The 20,170-nt window shown below is 39.8% G+C and overlaps 1 protein-coding gene across 1 annotated transcript in view; it reads right to left on the bottom strand.

Moving 5' to 3' along the window:
• The window catches only part of SCARA5 (scavenger receptor class A member 5), a 96,688-nt gene that overhangs the window by 37,783 nt on the left and 38,735 nt on the right, over positions 1-20,170 (bottom strand). The window contains exons 4-6 of the mRNA XM_053460614.1: positions 14,346-15,020; positions 4,884-4,964; positions 876-974 (exon numbers count right to left, since the gene is read on the bottom strand). Coding sequence (XP_053316589.1) covers positions 876-974; positions 4,884-4,964; positions 14,346-15,020 — 855 coding nt within the window. The remainder of the gene's footprint in view (positions 1-875; positions 975-4,883; positions 4,965-14,345; positions 15,021-20,170) is intronic.

Below are 20,170 nucleotides of genomic sequence, written 5' to 3'. Positions count from 1 at the left end.
CTAATTCAAGGGAAAATGGGCGAGGAGCGGGGCGTGTCAAGGCCCCGCTCCCGCGGCCCAGAGGATTCGAGTCTTGACCCGGAGAAGCGGTGCTTCACCCGGCAATCTCTGGGTCAAACTCGGAAAGTTCCCAGGTATGAAAATAATAAAATATGATGAAAAATAAAAAAACACTTTTTCTCACTTTTATTTGAAAAATCTTTTACTCATCCAAAAGAGCTAATGAAAGAACCTGCTAAATAGATTCTACTATTTGTCCTGAGTTTAGAAATACCCAATGGTTTTTTTTTGTTTGCTTTTTTTCTGTAAGTTATTGGCCAATAAGTACAAGTAGCGTTTTGCTATTTCAAAACCATTTTTTTCCAAAGCTGGTCATTCTGCCCCCATGTGCTTTTTCGGGTATCTTGGAAGATGGCCAATGCAATTTACCCCATCAATTCATATGTTATTGAAAACTAGACACTCCAGGGTATTTCAAATGCTGATATTTTAACCCTTTCCATGCACCACTACAATCCTTTGTCAAACTTTGTGGTAGTAATTTATTTTGTGTTTTTTTTATCACAAAAATTGCGCTTCAGGTATGGATGTACAGCTCCTACATCACTTTCAAACAAGACCCCAATATGTGTTCAGCAACATCTCCAGAGTACAGCTCTCAGCTTATCCTCTTATTCAACTCCTATCACCTTCAGTGAACCTTTGACGTACCCAACGCTCCTGTTTCACATGGCAGACTAACATCATCAAGATGTAACCAGCCCTGAACCAGATCAAGTCAGCAATTTGTTAGCAGCTTATGAATATTAATTGTGCTCATTATAATAAAAATGGGATTTCACATACGGTATATCCGTAAAAAAAAAAAAGTTTACCTTTTAACCCTCTAATTCCCATGATGCCAGGTGGTCCAATATCTCCTTGGTCTCCTTTGGGTCCGGTCATTCCAGGTAGGCCCCTTTCTCCAGGAAAGCCTGTAAAAGGAACGACGTTAAACCAGGTAACTTAAAGAACATTCTAAGTGCAAGTAATCTACAAGTATATTTAATTTATTCATAAATCAATAATATGATTTAGAATTTTAGGCAGAACAGCTGTCCAATGTATCTAGTCACTCATCCCAGAGGCAAAAAAGCCACTTTCTAATAACCTTATAAATATCAGACAATGGTGCTCTTCTGGAGGCTTATTCCAGAATTTGTGGCTTGTTTATGTTTTGTCTTCTCCCTGTCCTTGGACAATCACCGGGCTGCAGAGCTCCAATTTCTTCCTCTAAATTATAGGCAATCATACTTAATATTAGGGACTAATTAGAAGGCAATTTCTTTGGGAAGAATGGAAGATGTTGGAGTTGTAGGAACGTTCAACAGGATAACTGCGAAGTCAGAAGTAAACTGGGTTTTTCTGGAAATGTGATTCCTGAATGTTTATATGTTTGTCTCGTTGGACAGAATGACCAGGAGAGGCTCATAGAAGACTTAGGAAATTTTGTTATTTTAACCCTATTTAGCTATCTTAACCCTTTCTGGGATTTTACTCTCTCTCCTAGTCCACGTGCCCTTATTTTGTGAATCCCCTACCCTATCCTCTTGCTTTCTTGGTCCCCATTTCCCCCACAGGTTTTAAAGATTTTCTGTGTAAAATTGCTGGAAAAAAAGTATTTTTTTTTTTTGCCTGTTTGGCTCGTTTATGTAATTATTATGCTTTTTTAAGAAGTAAGTCCTGTTATTAAAATTAAAAATCTCCACCGCACATATATCTACATGTGCCCCGAGGCAGATGTAACATCTGCTTGAGGAGTACATTTTGAGACATATTTATAATGTGAAATATAAATAATCTTGGAAATAAGTGTTTCTGAGAGCGAGAGAGCCTAGTAACAAGTTTTGTATATTTGCACTTTGGGAATGGAATGGCTGGGGACTTGGAATGGCAGTAATCCAAGAGACTTAGCAGGAGATACGAGACCCATCGGTGGTCTCATCTCAGGTCCTCAAAAACTGTCAGGAGAAGCCAAACATCCTAAAGGCGAGCAGCTCCTGTGTTCTTACGGTGCGTTGGTTATTCCCTCTATCCCCTCTAAAATAGCACTAAAATGAGACATTTTGGGTTATGTCTTGAAAACACTTTGTTGCTTCCTTGAAGGTTTTAAAGCCAAAATGCCCCATGCGTAGTGGGTCTTCAAACATTACAAACATTAAAAATCGTACGGGGACTGATTGAGTAAGTCATTGATTAAGGCATTGATAAAGAAAACCTCTTAGATTTCTATTTAGGAAAACTTGGTTCAAAGTAAAATATATGGCATATTGAAATCTCTCCAAATTCTTAATAAACCTGATTTTAGTACAGCAGGTACCATGAGTGGGGGTCTTAGGCTTTGAGTTACTTGTAGGGGTGCTGAAAGAACAATTTCGCTGTGATTTCTGTAAAAGTGTGAAGTCTCGATTATGGTTAAAAATGGGCATCTCTGAGCTCTCTGGTTTTCACTGGAAGTCTCCAGGTGAAGCAATGCTTACCAGAGTCTCCTGGTGGGCTTCCTCTTTCTCCGTGCAGGGGAGTGGTCATGACCACTCCCTGACCAGAAAAGTCTCTGTTGCTAGCCCCACCCCTATGTGAGGCTAGCCCCACCCCAGACATACTAGACCCACCACTCATTAATCCACTCCCCCAAAAGAGGGAGGGCTTCTGGGAAGTTCCCTGGTATGCCGCTAGGTTCCAACCAAGGCTTGGAGAGCTGGGCTGAGCTCCCTTTGCTCCGGTGATAGGATCCTTATCTTTATAAGTGAAGCTGTGGGACCGGAAGTGTCCTTCTTCATATGGAAGGTCAAGGAGGCAGTTCTCTTTTATATGAGAAAGGGGTGGAAATTGGGCACAACGGGACATGGAGTGGATGGAGCAAAAACGCCAGTCCACCCGCCAATGAAATAACTTAACATGTGGAAGGTGCGATGACCAGAGAGTACCCAAGTATGCTTTCATTCTAGAACTGATCCATAACTGTATCCAGACATCATGCAGAAAAGAAAGCTCTAACCGCTTAAAGACAAGATGAAGTCTTGGAATAATAAGGGCGTAAAAACTCTGTTTTATATTTATAAAGTAGAATTTGGGTGCAAAATGCTTAGTTTGGAGAGGGAACACTTCACAGGTTATAATGCTTCTTCTTAGCATTTAGGTTTTTTGTCCTAAATTCACAGAGACCTTCTAAACCGATACAAAACCCCCAAAACTCCTGTAAAGCATACGACGAAGAAGAGTATAAGAGTTCAAATAGATGTGCTTTATCCCTCATGTGCGTCACATCGTTAGTTATCCATAAATGTAAACTCGATTCATATAGATCTGGGGTCTTTTAATAAAAAATCTTTTCTGAAACACCTTCCCGGGTCTGTTTTTCCCTTGAAAGAATTTCTAGACTTTGCAGACTCGGCATCACTTGGGAGGCATAAATCCGAAGGCGCAATATGGTATTAAATATACAGCACTCGAGTCTTGGGGTAATGCATTTTAATTAATTAAGGTAGGGTGGCGGGGAAGGGTAGTTTTTTTAGGGGTCATGCACGGAGATATATATAAAGGTGTATTGGACACGAATTTAAAGTTCCACGAATAGCAAGGAAATAATTGTGACTTCCATGAAAAGCCACGTTGTTTTTCTAATTGAAAAGGGGATCCAGTTTCCTAATCCCGGGTTAAACAGCAGGCTTTTCGATCGTTTAATTTTTGGGAGTGAGTGCGGCTCAGATGTGCGGCTCAGTGAAGGCTTTTAAATGCTGCGCCCGGCTGGTCGTAATAATGGCTGCCACGAATTTCAAGAGGATCGTGGGAACGTTCAGCTGGGGACTCTGTGATACCCTCATTCAGTGACGTATCCTGGCCTAGGCATCCAGAAACTGACTGCATTAGAAGGTGCTCCGTTCCTTTAAGACACAGAGCTCTGGGGTATGACATCATATCCCGGCGGTCTGTGTCTTAAAGGCACAATGTGCATTTTAATGTGGTGCAGACGCCGGCTGAGGGGTGGGCAGCTGGTCGGGGCCAGGAGTAGCTGACATGGTAAATACGTCGCTGACTAATACCCTGTAATATTCTGACATAAGCTCATTTATGATGTCACACCCTGTTCATATTAAGTGCTGGCATCACATTACGTCCTGGGCACTGCGCATGTGCAGCCAATGAAGGGCCAATCTTTTAGTGACACATATCAATTGGCAAAAAATACAATGTGGGGGCTTAAGCTCTACTAAACTGATCTAGAGCTGCTATCAGCCATTGCGCTTTAAAACACTTCCTTGTCCGGGGCCTGCAGGCCTCTCACCAGCCTGTAACTGGGCAGACAAACCCGTTAACATGAGGGAAAGGGACAGAAGTGAAGCGAGGGAAGAGGAAGGAGCCTGAACAGCCAATCAGAGCAATCTGTGACCTAAAGCCCTCCCACTCTTCCTGTCTGGGTGTGGATGGAGGAGCCGCTCTGACTGGATTAATCCGGTAATTTCCATAGCTGCTGTAGAGCGGCTCCTGTCTGCTGGGGTCTGATGCCCTCTCACATCACCCCGGAGCTCACAGGCCGCACAGGTTATGGCAGCAGGGGGGCAGCATATGCTACTGCCAACTAATTCTACTAGGCACAAGGGGGCTGAGGGCCCCTACCACTCTTGGGCCCTCTTGAGGAGGCCCAAAGGAGACCTGCCATGAGCCCCAAAATTAAGCCTGGGCCTGCAGCTGCTGCCTCTTTTGCCCCAGCCCTCTTTTGCCCCGGCATCCTCCAATTTCACAGAAGGAATCCCCCCAAAATCAATAACAGATTAAATATTATTATGATAGAAATTAGATTTTGAAATTAAACATACCGGTTAAATAATTCTCCTCATAATTACCTCTTAATCCAGGTAATCCAGGGGCCCCGGGCTCCCCTTCCATCCCTTCGTGGCCTTGTTCTCCCTTTGGCCCCGGTGGACCTAAAAATTTAGTTAAAATAAATAAATGAATTTAAAAAAAATCCAATGCATGACACGGAATAAATTCACCCAAAACACACCTACAATTTTTAGACATGTTACAAATAATTACTTAATGTCCGGAAAAAAAACAGAAATTAATTGTTGGAAAAGTTTAATTTAACCCCAAAATCTATCTAGAAGCCCGAGATGGCTGCTCCTTTGGCAATGCACATAATATGGTTTTCTATCAAATTTATATCTCTTATTTTAATGCATAAATGCCATGCATAGAGGGGAGATAACTTATGGGGAGGAATAATCCTCTTAGTAGATCCTGTTTTATATTAATGCATAAATGCTATTACATGGGTCTTTTTGTATGATTTTCGAGAAAAAAATGCCCTTTTTAGAAATCCCATCTGTAAAATAAGATTGATGGCGATTTGTAAATATAGAAATATCACCAAGTCAATATTTCATCATTTATTAGCACATTCCAGGCAGTGCAAACTTATAATATAAACTTGTTTTGGGGTTTTTTTCAGTGATTATTGCTGAAACAGACATTCATTTTGGGCAGTTTTGATGACAGATTGGAATTCCTTTCCCACCGTACTGTTTATAATCTTTATAATTCTCGTTTCTTCGCATCCCAGACGTCTCGCAATAAAAAAAAAACAACCACATTGGAACCAGGCAGAGGAACACAATGTTAGGATTCGGTTTGACAGCCTCTATCTCTGCCTGGGATACGTTGTGTTTCGTGTCTAAAGACGGGGTCTGTCAGCGATACAAAGGATCTGTTTGGCAGGACATGCGTAACCGCAGCGCTCAGCGGGTTTAGAACTTAATACCTCTCTGTGTTTTTCATGAGCTGTGTTCTGCGCGGACGTTCGTGTTACACAACATTTCAAAATCTGTTGCTTTAGACAGATTCCTGAGACGTTTTAGTAGCGGTCTCTACGACCCATAAGCATCCCGGTGACAGCCGTCTCCATCCTATTCTCCCCGCTGGGATCATATATGAGGCTCCCAGTTGGTGCTTTTGCTCCCAGTATGTTATGGTTGATCTCCCTGCTTGAATGCAGGTGACTCGATTAAGTGTATCTTTAAATAATGACAAGTCAAGGTCTCCATGACGACCTGTATTTGAGCCAATTGGGTAACACATTTGGCGAGCCTCTACAGAGACTCCTCACGAAGAGTCCAAATGTATCTAATTTAACATCAAGATCAAATGTTTTTTCCTTAAAGGCCCTTTAATGCGTATGATAGCTGCGTGGTCCTTTTACATTTTCATCTGCCCCTCCCCCCCTTGCAAATGCATGGGGGGGTCTTTGCTTGCTAAAGCGCACCATATACACAGCACCAGCCAGCTGCTGGCTCCTGCGAGACTTTCAGGGGGTCTGTCAATAACTTCCCACAGGGTGAAATGAGCATTCCAGGCGCTGATTGGCTTCTTCAAGCAGCCAATAGAGGCGTGAAAAACATGGCCACAGAAGGACTGGTGCTCTGGAGCTGCAGCTCTCACCAGGCCGTAGAGCCAACAAATGTTTGATAAAAAATTAACTTTTTGGAATTCACAAGAGGATAGAAAAAAATGTCCTAAACTATTTCTGGGCTCTGTAAATAAACACTTCTTAAACCTTAAATAATTACATACTCAGAAGTGGACGGCCTCCAAAACCCTTTTATCTTTTGCATTGGTCTAAAGTGGTCCTTTTCTTCATTTGCATTCACTTAAAAGACTAATTATTTTTAAAAAATCATCCAAGAAAAGCTAAATCTCAAGGAAAACAACCCTAGCGCCGAAGGCCAAACGTTTTAACGCACAGGCTGGCGAGCCACAAATCTGAGCTTTATCATCTCCGTGTAACTACGAGCCGGTTCAATGTTCGGTTAACAAAACATGTTTTCAGAACCCCGACGAAGTTTATAAAACGAGAAGTAAAAAGACAGTAGCAGGATTAAACCATGCGAGCGAAGACAGATAATATTGCTTCGAGACGTTCAACATGGGCTTCTAGTAGCCACTCCGGCTTGGGAGAGACTCATCTCTATGATAGACCAGACATGGTGTAGCCATCATGGTCAGACTTCAGAAGGGTAACAATGTTGTAAGATGGCCGTCATCTAATGACCTACCCGTCACCATCCTCTAATACGCGAGAGAGTTTATTCTGTAGGTTTCCAAACTGGTGAGGAACCAGTGAGTTCTGGACCTACAGAGGCATGGAACGCTCCTCTCCTCCTTTGTCCCGAGGTGGAAGGGGTATGATGTCATTGGAGACTCCTTTAGACCTCCATGATAGTCCAGAGCTGCACATTTCCCCTGCTAGCCTTTGCTTTATGCCACTGCTCGCACACCACGACACTTGGAATAGAATCACTTTTTCTCTGTCTGTTTTTATTGATTTTTTATTATTTCTATACAATTTTGGGCAGTAATTGAACCACCCAATGGAGCATAAATATTTTCAGAGGCTCTCACCATTCGTTTTTGTTTTATACCTCCCGCATGTTTCAGCCATTTTATCTCAAATAATAATACTTAGATATTTGAGACTGTACAGAAGGGTGGGTCATATAATAAAAGGTTTCTATCTGTTTTTAATGATAAAGTATTTGCCCGCGTAGAAATGATGAATTTGGATAACCAATGAAACATGATCGCTCCAGTGGGTTCCACAACGCTACGTAGACATAGGCCCCCTCTTATATTGATGATTTATGTTGGGAATATTGAACTGCTGATGTTTTAATTGGTTGGATTTATAATCTAAATATACGATCGGCTAGACAAGCTAAAAGAAACACTCTTATGATTAATACAAAAAACATTACACCACTAATTAGCCTTTTAACACAATAATAACAGTGAAATGTTAGAAAGGAGCCTATTATATATTCTCCCGGTGGGTGAATTCTAGAATTTCGAGGTAACGTTTAAAAACAAAACAAAAATTCCCTGGAATTATTCTGAGGTCATTGATGACTTGGGGGCCATATCCTCTGAGCCATCCTGAATTACACATAGAGGCCAAAATATTTGTACTATATGACCATAGATTTACACAATTTAAGTATTTTATTTTATTTATTTTTATTTCATGTTAATGTAATTTATTTATTTTTTGGTAAATTCCAATGAGAAACTTCTTGGGAGCTTTACTGTGATCTGACACACAGTTTACCATAGAGTTGTCACCGTGACCCCATTATCTAATAAACAGTTTACCATAGAGTTGTCACGGTGACCCCATTATCTAATAAACAGTTTACCATAGAGATGACAGCTCCACCTCATTACATGATACACAGTATACCTTAGAGGTGACCCTGCCATGAAGTGCAAGAAAGGGGCTTCAAACCAATTCTAACAATACAAAATCTATTTGATGACTGCCTTCCACTTTTGAGGCAAAGCAACACGTGGTCTGTCAATATCAACTGTGATAACCTTTCTAAAAATAAATGCAAAGAATAGAATTTAAACATAAAAGCCCAAAATAATAGAATGAAAATGAAAAAAAAATGCAAAAAATAAAATGTAAAAATAAAGGCCCAAAATAATCAAATGAAAACAAAAATAAATGCAAAAAATAGAATTTAAACATAAAAAGCACAAAATAATAGAATAAAAATAAATAATAAATGCAAAAAATAGAATTTAAAAATAATAATAGAATGAAAAATAAAAAAAATAAATGCAAAAAATAAAAATTTAAATAATAAAATGTAAATAATAAAATGAAGAAAAAAAAATAATAGGAGAGTTCTCTGTGGGAGAGCTGTTGTATTTTATGATGGGGAAAATAATGTTAAAGATCTCCACCTAATGTAAGTCAGCTGAGAGCGGATCATATTTCGGCCGTCCTCAGGTTCCTTGTAAGCAGGTAACATCTGGTCTCCTTATTATAAAGTGCAGAGACTGCAAGGAAAGCTCTCTCTTATCTACACATTGAAAGCCAGGAGCTGTTTGTTGCTTTTACATTTGTACATGTCTCATGTCTGTAATGTGATGATAAAAAAATGACACATATGATAAGCATGAAAATCACAGTTTTAACCCTGATTGTCAGAATTTTATTGCTGATTTTGGTGTCTCGGGGGCAATTATAGAATTTTCAGCGTCGAACGGTTCCAAACTCTTTCTCCAACAGATGATATCCGAGCCTCCCGACCACCTTCGCTGGTGACTTGTTTATAGTTGGATAAATTCAATAAAGCTGGAGTGATTGTGAGTTGGCAGTCAAGACCAGTTTGCAGCAGATAAAATGTCCAACACGCATTCGCTACGACTGCACGTTCAACAACAGCAACTCGAAATAATGGCCAACATTCCGTGTGAGATGGATCAGTGTTTCATGGTTCTAAATGTCATCTTCCCCTCCCCCCCAAAAAAACTTCTGATATCTCCGGCCACCGACTTTTCCACATCACCCCAATAATCAAATCACCCTCACCTCCTGTTTCATTCTCCCTCCACCTCCCAATAAATCGTAAGCTCACAAGATCAGGGCCTTCTTCTCCTTGTCTGAACGTTTCTTCATGTTGTTGTTAATTTTGTATGTTGTCGTAATCTCCCTAATTGTAATACCGTCAGAGAATCTAACATTGGCTGGGATAGTCGTCAACGGGGGACATAAGGCAGCTACAATAAATATATAGGTCCTCCATTTAATCTTGGAAGCTGAACGTTGTGAGGTGGCTCTTCAGGTATGGTGGCCCTCGATTTGGACCACCATGTTGGTGGACATGCTATGTTTCCATGGGATTCGGCCTCATTGTCTCGCTGAAACAGTTAATTGCCTAATTAGCATATTCCACACAATATGTTCCCATAGACCATGTGTGGATCATCTGTGGACCATCCTCTGTAGAGACAATATGTCCTCATGTGTTATCGGTAACCTAAATTTTCAAGACGCCTCCCTGATGTTATCGTTTCTAAAGATAATCTTAAACAAAGTGTTCTCTTGGCTTTTGCCTCAAATGACCCTTAGAAGCTCATCCCAGCGCAGCCGGCTTTCCAAAAGCTGTTCTATATACATCTCTATGAATTTATTGCCATTTGTTAAAGTGCTGAGACGCTGAAAATATTTTAATATGATTTATGTTTTCTACTTTCGAAAATCCGGGATGAACTTGAAGTAGAATAAGGATGCTGCTAAAGTTATTTATGGTGATAATTCTTGGATGGTCGGGATAAGTCAGAGTGAATTAAATATCAGAGGGGGATCAGCCACCATAAAGAAAGAGTTACATTAATAACTGGCGTATAAAGGACTCTAATATATTACAAATATTCATGTTTTCAAGCTCGTTCTCATTATTTATATACCCCCAATGTTTCAGGTGTCCAACTCCTACCTGTGTGGGGTTGTGATAAGTGGCATGGAGAAGTGGGAAGGGGCTGGACGTGGCCACCGGCCCGCTTTAACCCAAAGAGCCACCTCTAATGGTTAGTGTGACTGTCCCGCAAATGGTCCAAATGAAAAAAAAAAAATTTTCTGGGGGGTTATTAATGTATACAGCGCTGGGGGTTATATTACTGTATACAGTGCCGGGGGGTTATATTACTGTATACAGCGCTGGGGGGTTATATTACTGTATACAGCGCTGGGGGGTTATATTACTGTATACAGCGCTGGGGGGTTATATTACTGTATACAGCGCTGGGGGTTATATTACTGTATACAGTGCCGGGGGGTTATATTACTGTATACAGCGCCGGGGGGTTATATTACTGTATACAGTGCTGGGGGGTTATATTACTGTATACAGCGCTGGGGGTTATATTACTATATACAGTGCTGGGGGGTTATATTACTGTATACAGCGCTTGGGGGTTATATTACTGTATACAGTGCCGGGGGGTTATATTACTGTATACAGCGCTGGGGGTTATATGACTGTATACAGTGCTGGGGGGTTATATTACTGTATACAGCGCTGGGGGTTATATTACTGTATACAGCGCTGGGGGTTATATTACTGTATACAGCACTGGGGGGTTATATTACTGTTGACAGCGCTGGTGGGGTTATATTACTGTATACAGCCCTGGGGGTTATATTACTGTATACAGCACTGGGGGGTTATATTACTGTATACAGCGCTGGAGGTTATATTACTGTATACAGCGCTGGGGGTTATATTACTGTATACAGTGCTGGGGGGTTATATTACTGTATACAGCACTGGGGTTATATTACTGTATAAAGCGCTGGGGGGTTATATTACTGTATACAGCGCTGGGGGTTATATTACTGTATACAGCGCTGGGGTTATATTACTGTATACAGCGCTGGGGGTTATATTACTGTATACAGCGCTGGGGGTTATATTACTGTATACAGCCCTGGGGGGGTTATATTACTGTATACAGCGCTGGGGGGTTATTACTGTATACAGCATTGGGGTTATATTACTGTATACAGCGCTGGGGGGGTTATTACTGTATATAGCGCCAGGGGGTTATATTACTGTATACAGAGCTGGGGGGTTATTACTGTATATAGCGCCAGGGGGTTATATTACTGTATACAGAGCTGGGGGGTTATTACTGTATACAGAGCTGGGAGGTTATTACTGTATACAGAGCCCGGGGGGGTATGCTCAAGGACAGAAATACGGTATTTATCTTTCCACAGGACTTCCCCTTTAAAGATAGATTTACACAGATTAACTTCCAAATATGCTAAAACTAGCAAAATGATAATTAACCACACAAAAGAAGCCTTGTGGCCAAGAATGTGGAATGGGACACTCATGTGCCAAGATAACAAGTACGCATTTTTCATAGCTTTTCTTGTATTACGGAAGAAAAAAAAAGGCATCTAAAGCTAAATAACCGCATCTGGACGCGTGAAATAACTGCGATACGATCTGAGCATCGCACAGAAGGTTTAACGCTCCGCTGGCTTTGGAATTGTCAAAAACATTCAATGGCAAATAGATAGTTAAACATTAAAAGGACCACAAACTGATTCTAGAATTACTAGCTTTAGAAAGTATCAAATAAATGGCGATCGGGGGCTAATATCATCAGCATGCTATATAATGTCTTAATCTAATGGTAATTATAGTGGAAAAAAGGTAAATTTTAAGAGGTCCTGTCTCCTTGGAGGATTTTACTTTAATCGATTCCGGGAAAATATCTGTTTATATGATGCGTTACTATACTTTATTATACTTATTTCTTATAATTATTTATATGTGATTTCAACTGATGTATTTTACGAATATATTTCAAGATAAACGATGTTTTTAGTAATTTCAATTAAAAAAAAGTCTGAACTGCATCTAAATTATATATATTATGTTTTGTATACAGCCAGAATGTGATTATAGTTTTTATAAATGTTTTATTTTTTCCCCTTTGAATCAGCCTGGGCTACGGATTTAAAGGTTTTTTTTTATTTGATTTAAATTCCTAAATTTCTGTATTTTTTTGTGAATAGCATTTTTTAATTTCTTAACCTTAAAGGGGAATTTATTGCTTTCGTTTAGCATAACTAAATTAACTCAACAAAACTAGTTTTTGCTTTTTTGCTTGTAATCAGTGTAAATGTTTTGGAGATATTTATTTTAAAGGTCCGTCTCGTTATCAGTGGCAGCCCGTGGCAGAGCCAGCGTTACCTGATCCGTTTCCTGTCCCGGCTTCCTGTTCTCGTCTTTGACCACCCTTACTTTTACAAAGACCGCATATACCAATCGACAATAATCCGCAACTGAACAATAGAAGAGAGGTTTCTTATTGGGGGGGAATAATCAAAAATACCAAAATGTCTTGGAATGCTGAAGGGGACATACCAAGACATTTTGGACGATGCTCTGCTTCCAACTTTGTGGGGACAGTTTGAGGAAGACCATTTTCTATTCCAGCATGACTGTGCCCCAGCTCACAAAGCAAGCTGCATAAAGACATGGTTGGATGAGTTTGGGGTGGAAGAACTTGACCGGCTGCACAGAGTCCCGACCTCTACCCCATCCAACACCTTTGGGATGAACTGGAACGGAGACTGCGAGCCGGGCGTCTCGTCCAACATCAGCGCCTGACCTCACAAACGCTCTACTGGATGAACGGGCAAAAATCCCACAGAAACTCCCCAAAATCTCGTGGAAATCCTTCCCAGAAGAGTGGAAGCCGTTATATCTGCAAAGGGGGGGGGGGTGACTTCATATTAATGTCTATGTATTTAGAATGTGATGTCATCAAAGTCCCTGTTGGTGTAATGACCAGGTGTCCCAATACTTTTGTCCATAAATAGCTACTCTCTCCTTTTATCTACTCATGTAGAATGCAGCTTGGCATATATCTACTGATGTTGTCCGGCGGCCCACCGGGCATTTGCCTGGAGTGCCAGTCTCGGTCTGTGTAAAGCTATTACGTAGGTTTGTGGACAGGACTGGAACACGGAGAATTTCTTTTGGATTAATGCTTATAAACTGATGTATTTTTGTACGGAGGTGTAGCCAAGCACGTGTTACACTTTACAGAGCTGGCAGTAGAACTCCATATTATTTAAATCATTTACTTTGATAAATTAGACATGGAGAGCCCTATAAAAATTACTCATAAAAACAATGTTTCCTGCATTGCTGTTTTCATAAATCTACAATCATTTTATAGATTTTAAATTTCACAAAATGACTTTTAAGACCAATAAAACCATCTCTCTTAGGAATGAAATATATTGTCTTATGATGACCTGGAAAAATAACAGATAGTAATAGATCAGCAATTTGCTTTTGATCAAATGTACCTATTATTTCCCCAGTCTGACAACGGTAATAAATAGAATATTAGCTGGATGTCGGTCTTGGAACTAGGATGCGTGGTTTCAGCTGTGGCTTTGTCTTCTATAAACCTGATCTCATTGTTGATGATTTCTTAAGGACATCAGGAAATATCTTAAATCTACTCACTAAGAAGTTGAATGGTCAGTCAAGTTAAGGGTTAACTCAACTGACCAGACCCAACTTCAGTCGCATACCTTGCATGCTTACACTCGTAAAAGAACTCGTAGATTCAATAATATGCGTGTTGTTTGCGAGGGAATGCTAATTTAAAATTTCAAGATTCAGGTGAGGGCATGTGAGTGAAAATACATTTTAATATTTAAAATAATAATAAAAATAATAATAAAAAAAACAGTAATGCGAGTCGCCAGGACCCATTAACCCAAGGTCTGACCTGCACTTAAAGGACACAAAAGTGGCAAACAATCTGAAAGTAGAGCTGAAGTAAGACATAGGAGCATCATATTCTAATCTCTATCAATATTGTATAGAGGATTAAACAGAAGATAACATGACCCCAAGTTTAGAATGAAGGGTAGACAATGCTTTATAAAATGAATTTGAAACATGATTTTGTAGTTAAGGACTCACCTTGGATTACAGTAATATTTTTTAAGGCAATTGAGTGCTCCCAGTCTTTAAGACGGAGGTCTTCTGTTATATTATTTAGGAGAGACATCTCATGTTTTAGCTGCTGTTCCATCACAATGTGAAGTAGTCTTGTATGCCTGGTGTCCTCGGTCACATTGGTTATTAATAGCTGGAGATCTTGAATTCTCGTGTGATGGATGCCTATGTCGTAAGTGACTGTGGAGTTAACGGTGTTCAGAGTGCCAACCATCTCACTCACTTGGTCATTGAGTACATCTACTTTGGTGGTTATCTCTTTTAAAAGAATGTCGTGATGGTCTGAAACATATCTGCTGACGTTGACCTCTGTAGATAGCCTATATATTTCCAGGTTGTGATAGTCACTGAGCTCAGTTAGTCTGGAACCTAAACCCGTGACCACCGTGTCCGTCTTGGTGGCCATGTCCTGAAGGTCTTGTACATTTTCTTCCAGTTTCTTCAATGCTTCTGCTAGCTGGAAGAGGGAGTCGGAATGGTTCTGGAAAAGGTCTTGGAGCTTCCAGATGTGCTCCATAAAGTCGCCTTTGAAGGTCAGCTGCATCAGTTTGAACTGCAGATCCCGATAACTCTCGTTTAGACGGTTCATATTGCCCGTCAGTACTTTTAGATCTTCGGGGGAACTCTGGGGTCTTGAAACTACGGGGAAAAAACAGAAATGGTGTAAAAAAAATCTTGTTTTAGACGAGGAAGCAACAGGTAGACATCCAAATATCACATAATAACTTTATGGTGACCAACAAGACATATTTGTAATTCTGATTCACGTAACATCTCGAGACGTAGAACAGCCTCCAATTAACAAAAATACTTTATTTTTTCTGGCAATTCCTCTTTAAACATATACATAAAAACACATTTTTTGTTCACTGGATGTTTTTGATCACCGATCTTCAGGAACCTGGGCTTAAACTGAAGGAACTCATTCCGTAATAAAGGCTACATAAGGAAAGAATGAGCAAGCAGGGTTGTTTTTTTATTTTTTTTTGTGTGTGTATTTTATTTCAAGCCAAAAAAGATTAGGTTATTTAAGTTTAGATGGTGAAATTGAATAGAAATTGAAATAGATCTGACATTTTCTGCAAACTTTTTGTTGGCCCTAAAGAAAGAGAGTCACGAGTCTTCCCAACCTGGGGAGAGGCTGGAACGGCACCAGCGGCAATTCATATATTCATTCTGTGTATTAAGTTTAGATTACTCCTCTGGGACTTGGATGCGGATGCCGTTGGATCATTTCTGATGCCAAATATTACTGATTTACCACGATTAATGCAGCATGGACATAAAATCCATTATTTACTTCACTTTAAAAATCCCATAATTGTTTAAATCTAAACTAACAGTTATAAATAGCATTTATTACAGATGAGTATTTTTTTTTGGGGGGGGGATAATAAATCCCAAGATAATTTATAGCGGAGTCATTTGGATACGTTCATATACTGTCTATACAAAGTAAATGAACCTTAACAAACTCTGAATCTGCCACTTTTTGGTTATTATGTGTATTTTTTTTAATAAAAAAAGGGGATTACGCTCGTCGCTCCCCAATCTGGTTAACGCCTGTAATGTATTAAGTTCTGATTTTGGTTTATTTTTGCAGGTCACCGAAACAGCGGATATTGGGCATCGATAACCAAAAAAAGCATTATCGCCCTAAAAAGTTGAAGAATTTTTTTTTCAGCATTGTCAAAAACCTGGTTTTGTCTCATTTGTTCCAATAAACGTCAAAGCTTTTTAAAGTCTATATAAACAGCATTCATGTTGGATCTGATGAGCAGCTGAAAGATGATCTTCTCTTTATCTGTTAAAGATAAGACTCAAGGACTTATTTAGTAATGATCCCTGTGTCCACATTTTTGGATACATTTTTTTTTTCCATTTTTCAGCATTTTTAGATCACATAAAAAAAAATAATAAAAATATATAAAAATAATATAATTATATAAATAATGTTTTTATTGAAAAAAAAAATTTAGGAAATATTCCTAAGAGATATAAGATCTGTTTTGAAATGGAAGCCTTTCCAGGTGATGATCTGAAATCTTCATTCTGTAGACACTTCGATGGTAATTGAGATATACTGGCAGAGGAGTCCTTGATGCAAGGTTCTAAGGAGACGTTCCAAGCTCTTTCAAACAGGCTCCCAGCCTCGTTCAAAACAACTTGGACGGCTCGTGGAGAACCACAGGGAGGCTGAAACCTTTAACGCTGCCAGGCGCATGGCCAGCAATGCATAAAACAGAAACATTTTTCACGTGTTATGCGACTCGCTGAGATCCGCTTAACCCCTGCAGCGCGTGGTAGATCACAGAACCCAGGCCAGGGCAGAGAACGGTTCTGTGAGCCCCCGGAATAAAGAGACTGAGCTCTGTAATTGGTTATCAACCACCGTGAAGATATATATATTGAGCAAGAAATTTCAGAACATTCTCTGCGTTTAATTATCCGGAAAGAACATGTATTTTGTGGGGGGTTTTTTTGTACTGATTGCCGAGGAATAATTAGGGCGAGTAAAAGTTTATAAATACAGAAATTGATGAATGGCCGCCATAGAATTATTATGAAAGGAGGCCAAATAGTATATTGTAATTGCTTATGTTTAAAGGTGGGCTTTGGATATACGAACACCTGCTAATGGGGTGAGAAAATTCCATGATCAGCGATAATGTAACCAATAGGGATTAATAATAGAACACTTATATAAACAATTCATTATCGACTTGTTATTCCAATGATATAACATTTAATTCGACCGGAGATTGGATTATATTTTTGGAGGCTAAATAAACTTTTAGTAAGGATGACCTCATGTTCATGGAAGACGAAAGGAGATCAGAGAGCACTGTGCCCGCCATGGTCATTAGTGAAGAGTAAACATGGGAGTGTTGGCTTCGATTTATTGTAGCCAACTTTTTGGAAGTGGTTTCTAGATCTTAGTCCTCAACACTCTTCCAGAGGTCCAGTGTTTCTTCTCAAATGGATGAACCGGAGACCTTGACCGTCCAACCAAGGGAGGTCCTAATGTTCTTGAGGGACCTTGAAGACCATCGTTGAGATATGTATACCAACAATGATCTTGAGGCATCTTGGTGATGGTGATGTCTGTTATTCGGGTTTCATTTCATTCATGTTTCTGGATTAATACATTTTGTAGAGACATCTTCAAACCCGTTTGGTTTTGGTCTTTGGTTTTGTGATTTCCTTTGTAATAGTTATTCCCAACTAGAGACGAGATGATTTTGTAAGTGTTTCTGTTGTGTTTGGGAAACCCACGGCAGCTCACGTGACACGATTCTTTAGCAAAATGTTTTCTAAAAGTTAAATCCCCATCAAAATTGAAAAAAACAATTAAATTCGTACTCCCGCCCTTAGCAGTTTCCAGTTCTCGCGAGTCTACCGCAAGTTTATCCCACGGTTAAGCAATCGGAGCCTTTCGGTGAGGCCGCGGCTTTTGGTGTTTTAATGAGCCCAGGACAAATTTAAAGCAAGAAATATTCTGCATCTAGTAAAAAAAATAAAAATGTAAAACCCAGACACTTGAAGCGTAATTCCATTAGAATTAGATATTTGCAGCACATTCTGTCCACAAAAACAGGTGCCGATATAACGTATGTTTCACATTGTGGCTCGTTTCTTAAACCCTTTTCATGTGGTGACATCATATGTTGAATTATATTTCTATAGGACATTAATATACTCTATTAATTTGAGCGAAAACTTTACTTTTTCACCAAGGGTTAAAGAAAGTGTTATTTTTCCGGCGATTCTTGTGCAACGCATTGCTGGTTGCCACGGCAACTACTCCACTTTAAACAAGCTCCCCTTTAAAAGAGCGGTCCATTTTTCAGTTTTTTTTACTTGATTTCTTTTCTGTGTGTTTTTTGATAATTTTAGTTGATTTTCAAGAAATATGAGGTAATTCTAAAAAAAACATATTTTGGTTTATATCCTTCTGAAGGATAAGGGATCTATGCCATTAAGCTGGGATCCAAATCATTTTCATCCCAAAATTCCTGATAGATTCCTGAGAAGTGACACAACTCATCCAAGGCACTAAAAAAAAGCTGTAATTTTAATTTTGGGGAGTATTACTGAAGGCAGAATGCTAAACAAAATTACTTTGCTGAAAGGGTAGTAGATAAGTGGAACACCCTCCCAGCAGAAGTAGTAGACCTTAAGGGTGGTAGATAAGTGGAACAGCCTCCCATCAGAGGTGGTAGAGGGTAATACAGTGAGGGTATTAAACATGCATGGGATAGGCATACGGCTCCTGAATCTAAGATGAGACCAACGACTTGAGGTTGAGGTTTTTTCGGGGCCGATCTGGGGACCATAGGGTAGGTGGAACTCCCAAAATTTGTTCTTTTAGATACAATCACTTTGTGGTCAATGAATCCAAATAAAACTCCACACGCCGGCAGACGTTGCTGTTACAGTCATTAGCAGGGTGGGTTTTTAGTTTTTTATTACGGTCGCTCACGTTGCAACAGAGATAAAGATCACCGGCCAAACGTCTTCGAAACAAAGGCCGCCATTGTTGTGTTCTCACTAGCCGGTAATCACTGGCAGAGGCAGATCCCGCCATCTTTTTTATAATATAATAAAAAGAAAACAAGCGCCCAGTCGTTTAACACATTCTGGAGCCTTTTCACCGCAGAAGAAGACGAACCGTACCTCGTATGAGTCAAGGTTCTAGACAATCGTCTTCCGTTGCGTGGCTTCAGTCACCATAACACAAGGCGGGGAGTCAGGCCAACCTTGTAGATCTCTGCAAATTAAATTTACTATTCACGAAACCCTATAAAAGGCAAAAATGAGTTTATTTAGCCAAGCGAGTCTATAAACGCCGTTACCACGGCAGCCGGTGGTGGCTGTTTATTTGGTACGTCTTGGAGGGTTTTTGAGCAAATTCCTGCATGCGAATGCTTTGGAGGGTTTATTCTCCAAAGCTAAAGAAAATTTGATTGAAAATAATCAAATTATCACATTTTTGTTTTACTATTTCCCCCTCTACTATGGCCAAAAATGTTTAAAAGTGCTAGTATGGTAAATATTTCAATTATTCCCAAGTCTACGTTCTATAAAAGTATCTTTACCCATAATGTGTTATATTGTGAGAAAACACAATCGGTCACGGAGGTTTTTGACGCCAGTTTTTCATGATTCCGGGTGTTTTTCTTTACTTTGTAGTTTGTTATCATTTGCAAAGTCGATGGTGACATATGCGTATGGCTAAGAACCCGCGAGGATGAAAGGGCTGTTGCCGTGGAAATCACGTACGACACAAAATATTTATGTTGTATGTTTTTTGTAGTTCTCAAACTTCATAGAATTATTTATTGTGGGGTTACGTTTCTTCCCCGCCAAAGCAATTTCCGTTATTTGAGTTTTGAAAAGAAAAACTGAGAAATACCATCAAAAATTGTATATTTAAGAAAGATTTAAGAAAAGCAGAAAAATGGTCTCATTTATTCTTGATTGTGTGTGGTCTAAATTACATAGATAAGTATATTTTTTTATACTAAGTTTAATGGCAGACAGCAGCCACAAGAGTGGCACCCAAGCCCATACCTGTGTCAGAACCGGACTGGGGAGGACTAGGTGGTCCTGGCATTTTAAGTGACGTTCTTGAATGGTGGAGCTGCACGTATCCAGCCAGCATCTCCTGATGTGTCTTTGACTGTGTGTATGTGGCTGTGTTTGTCTGTTTGTGTGTACGTCTGGAATTAATTATCTGAATCTGCTCATGTCTGGTATTAGAGGGGTTAATGCTCTGAATCTGCTCA

Source organism: Spea bombifrons, chromosome 3 (assembly GCF_027358695.1).
Source record: "Spea bombifrons isolate aSpeBom1 chromosome 3, aSpeBom1.2.pri, whole genome shotgun sequence".
NCBI lineage: Eukaryota > Metazoa > Chordata > Amphibia > Anura > Pelobatidae > Spea > Spea bombifrons.
This window is presented reverse-complemented; position numbering and strand designations above follow the sequence as displayed.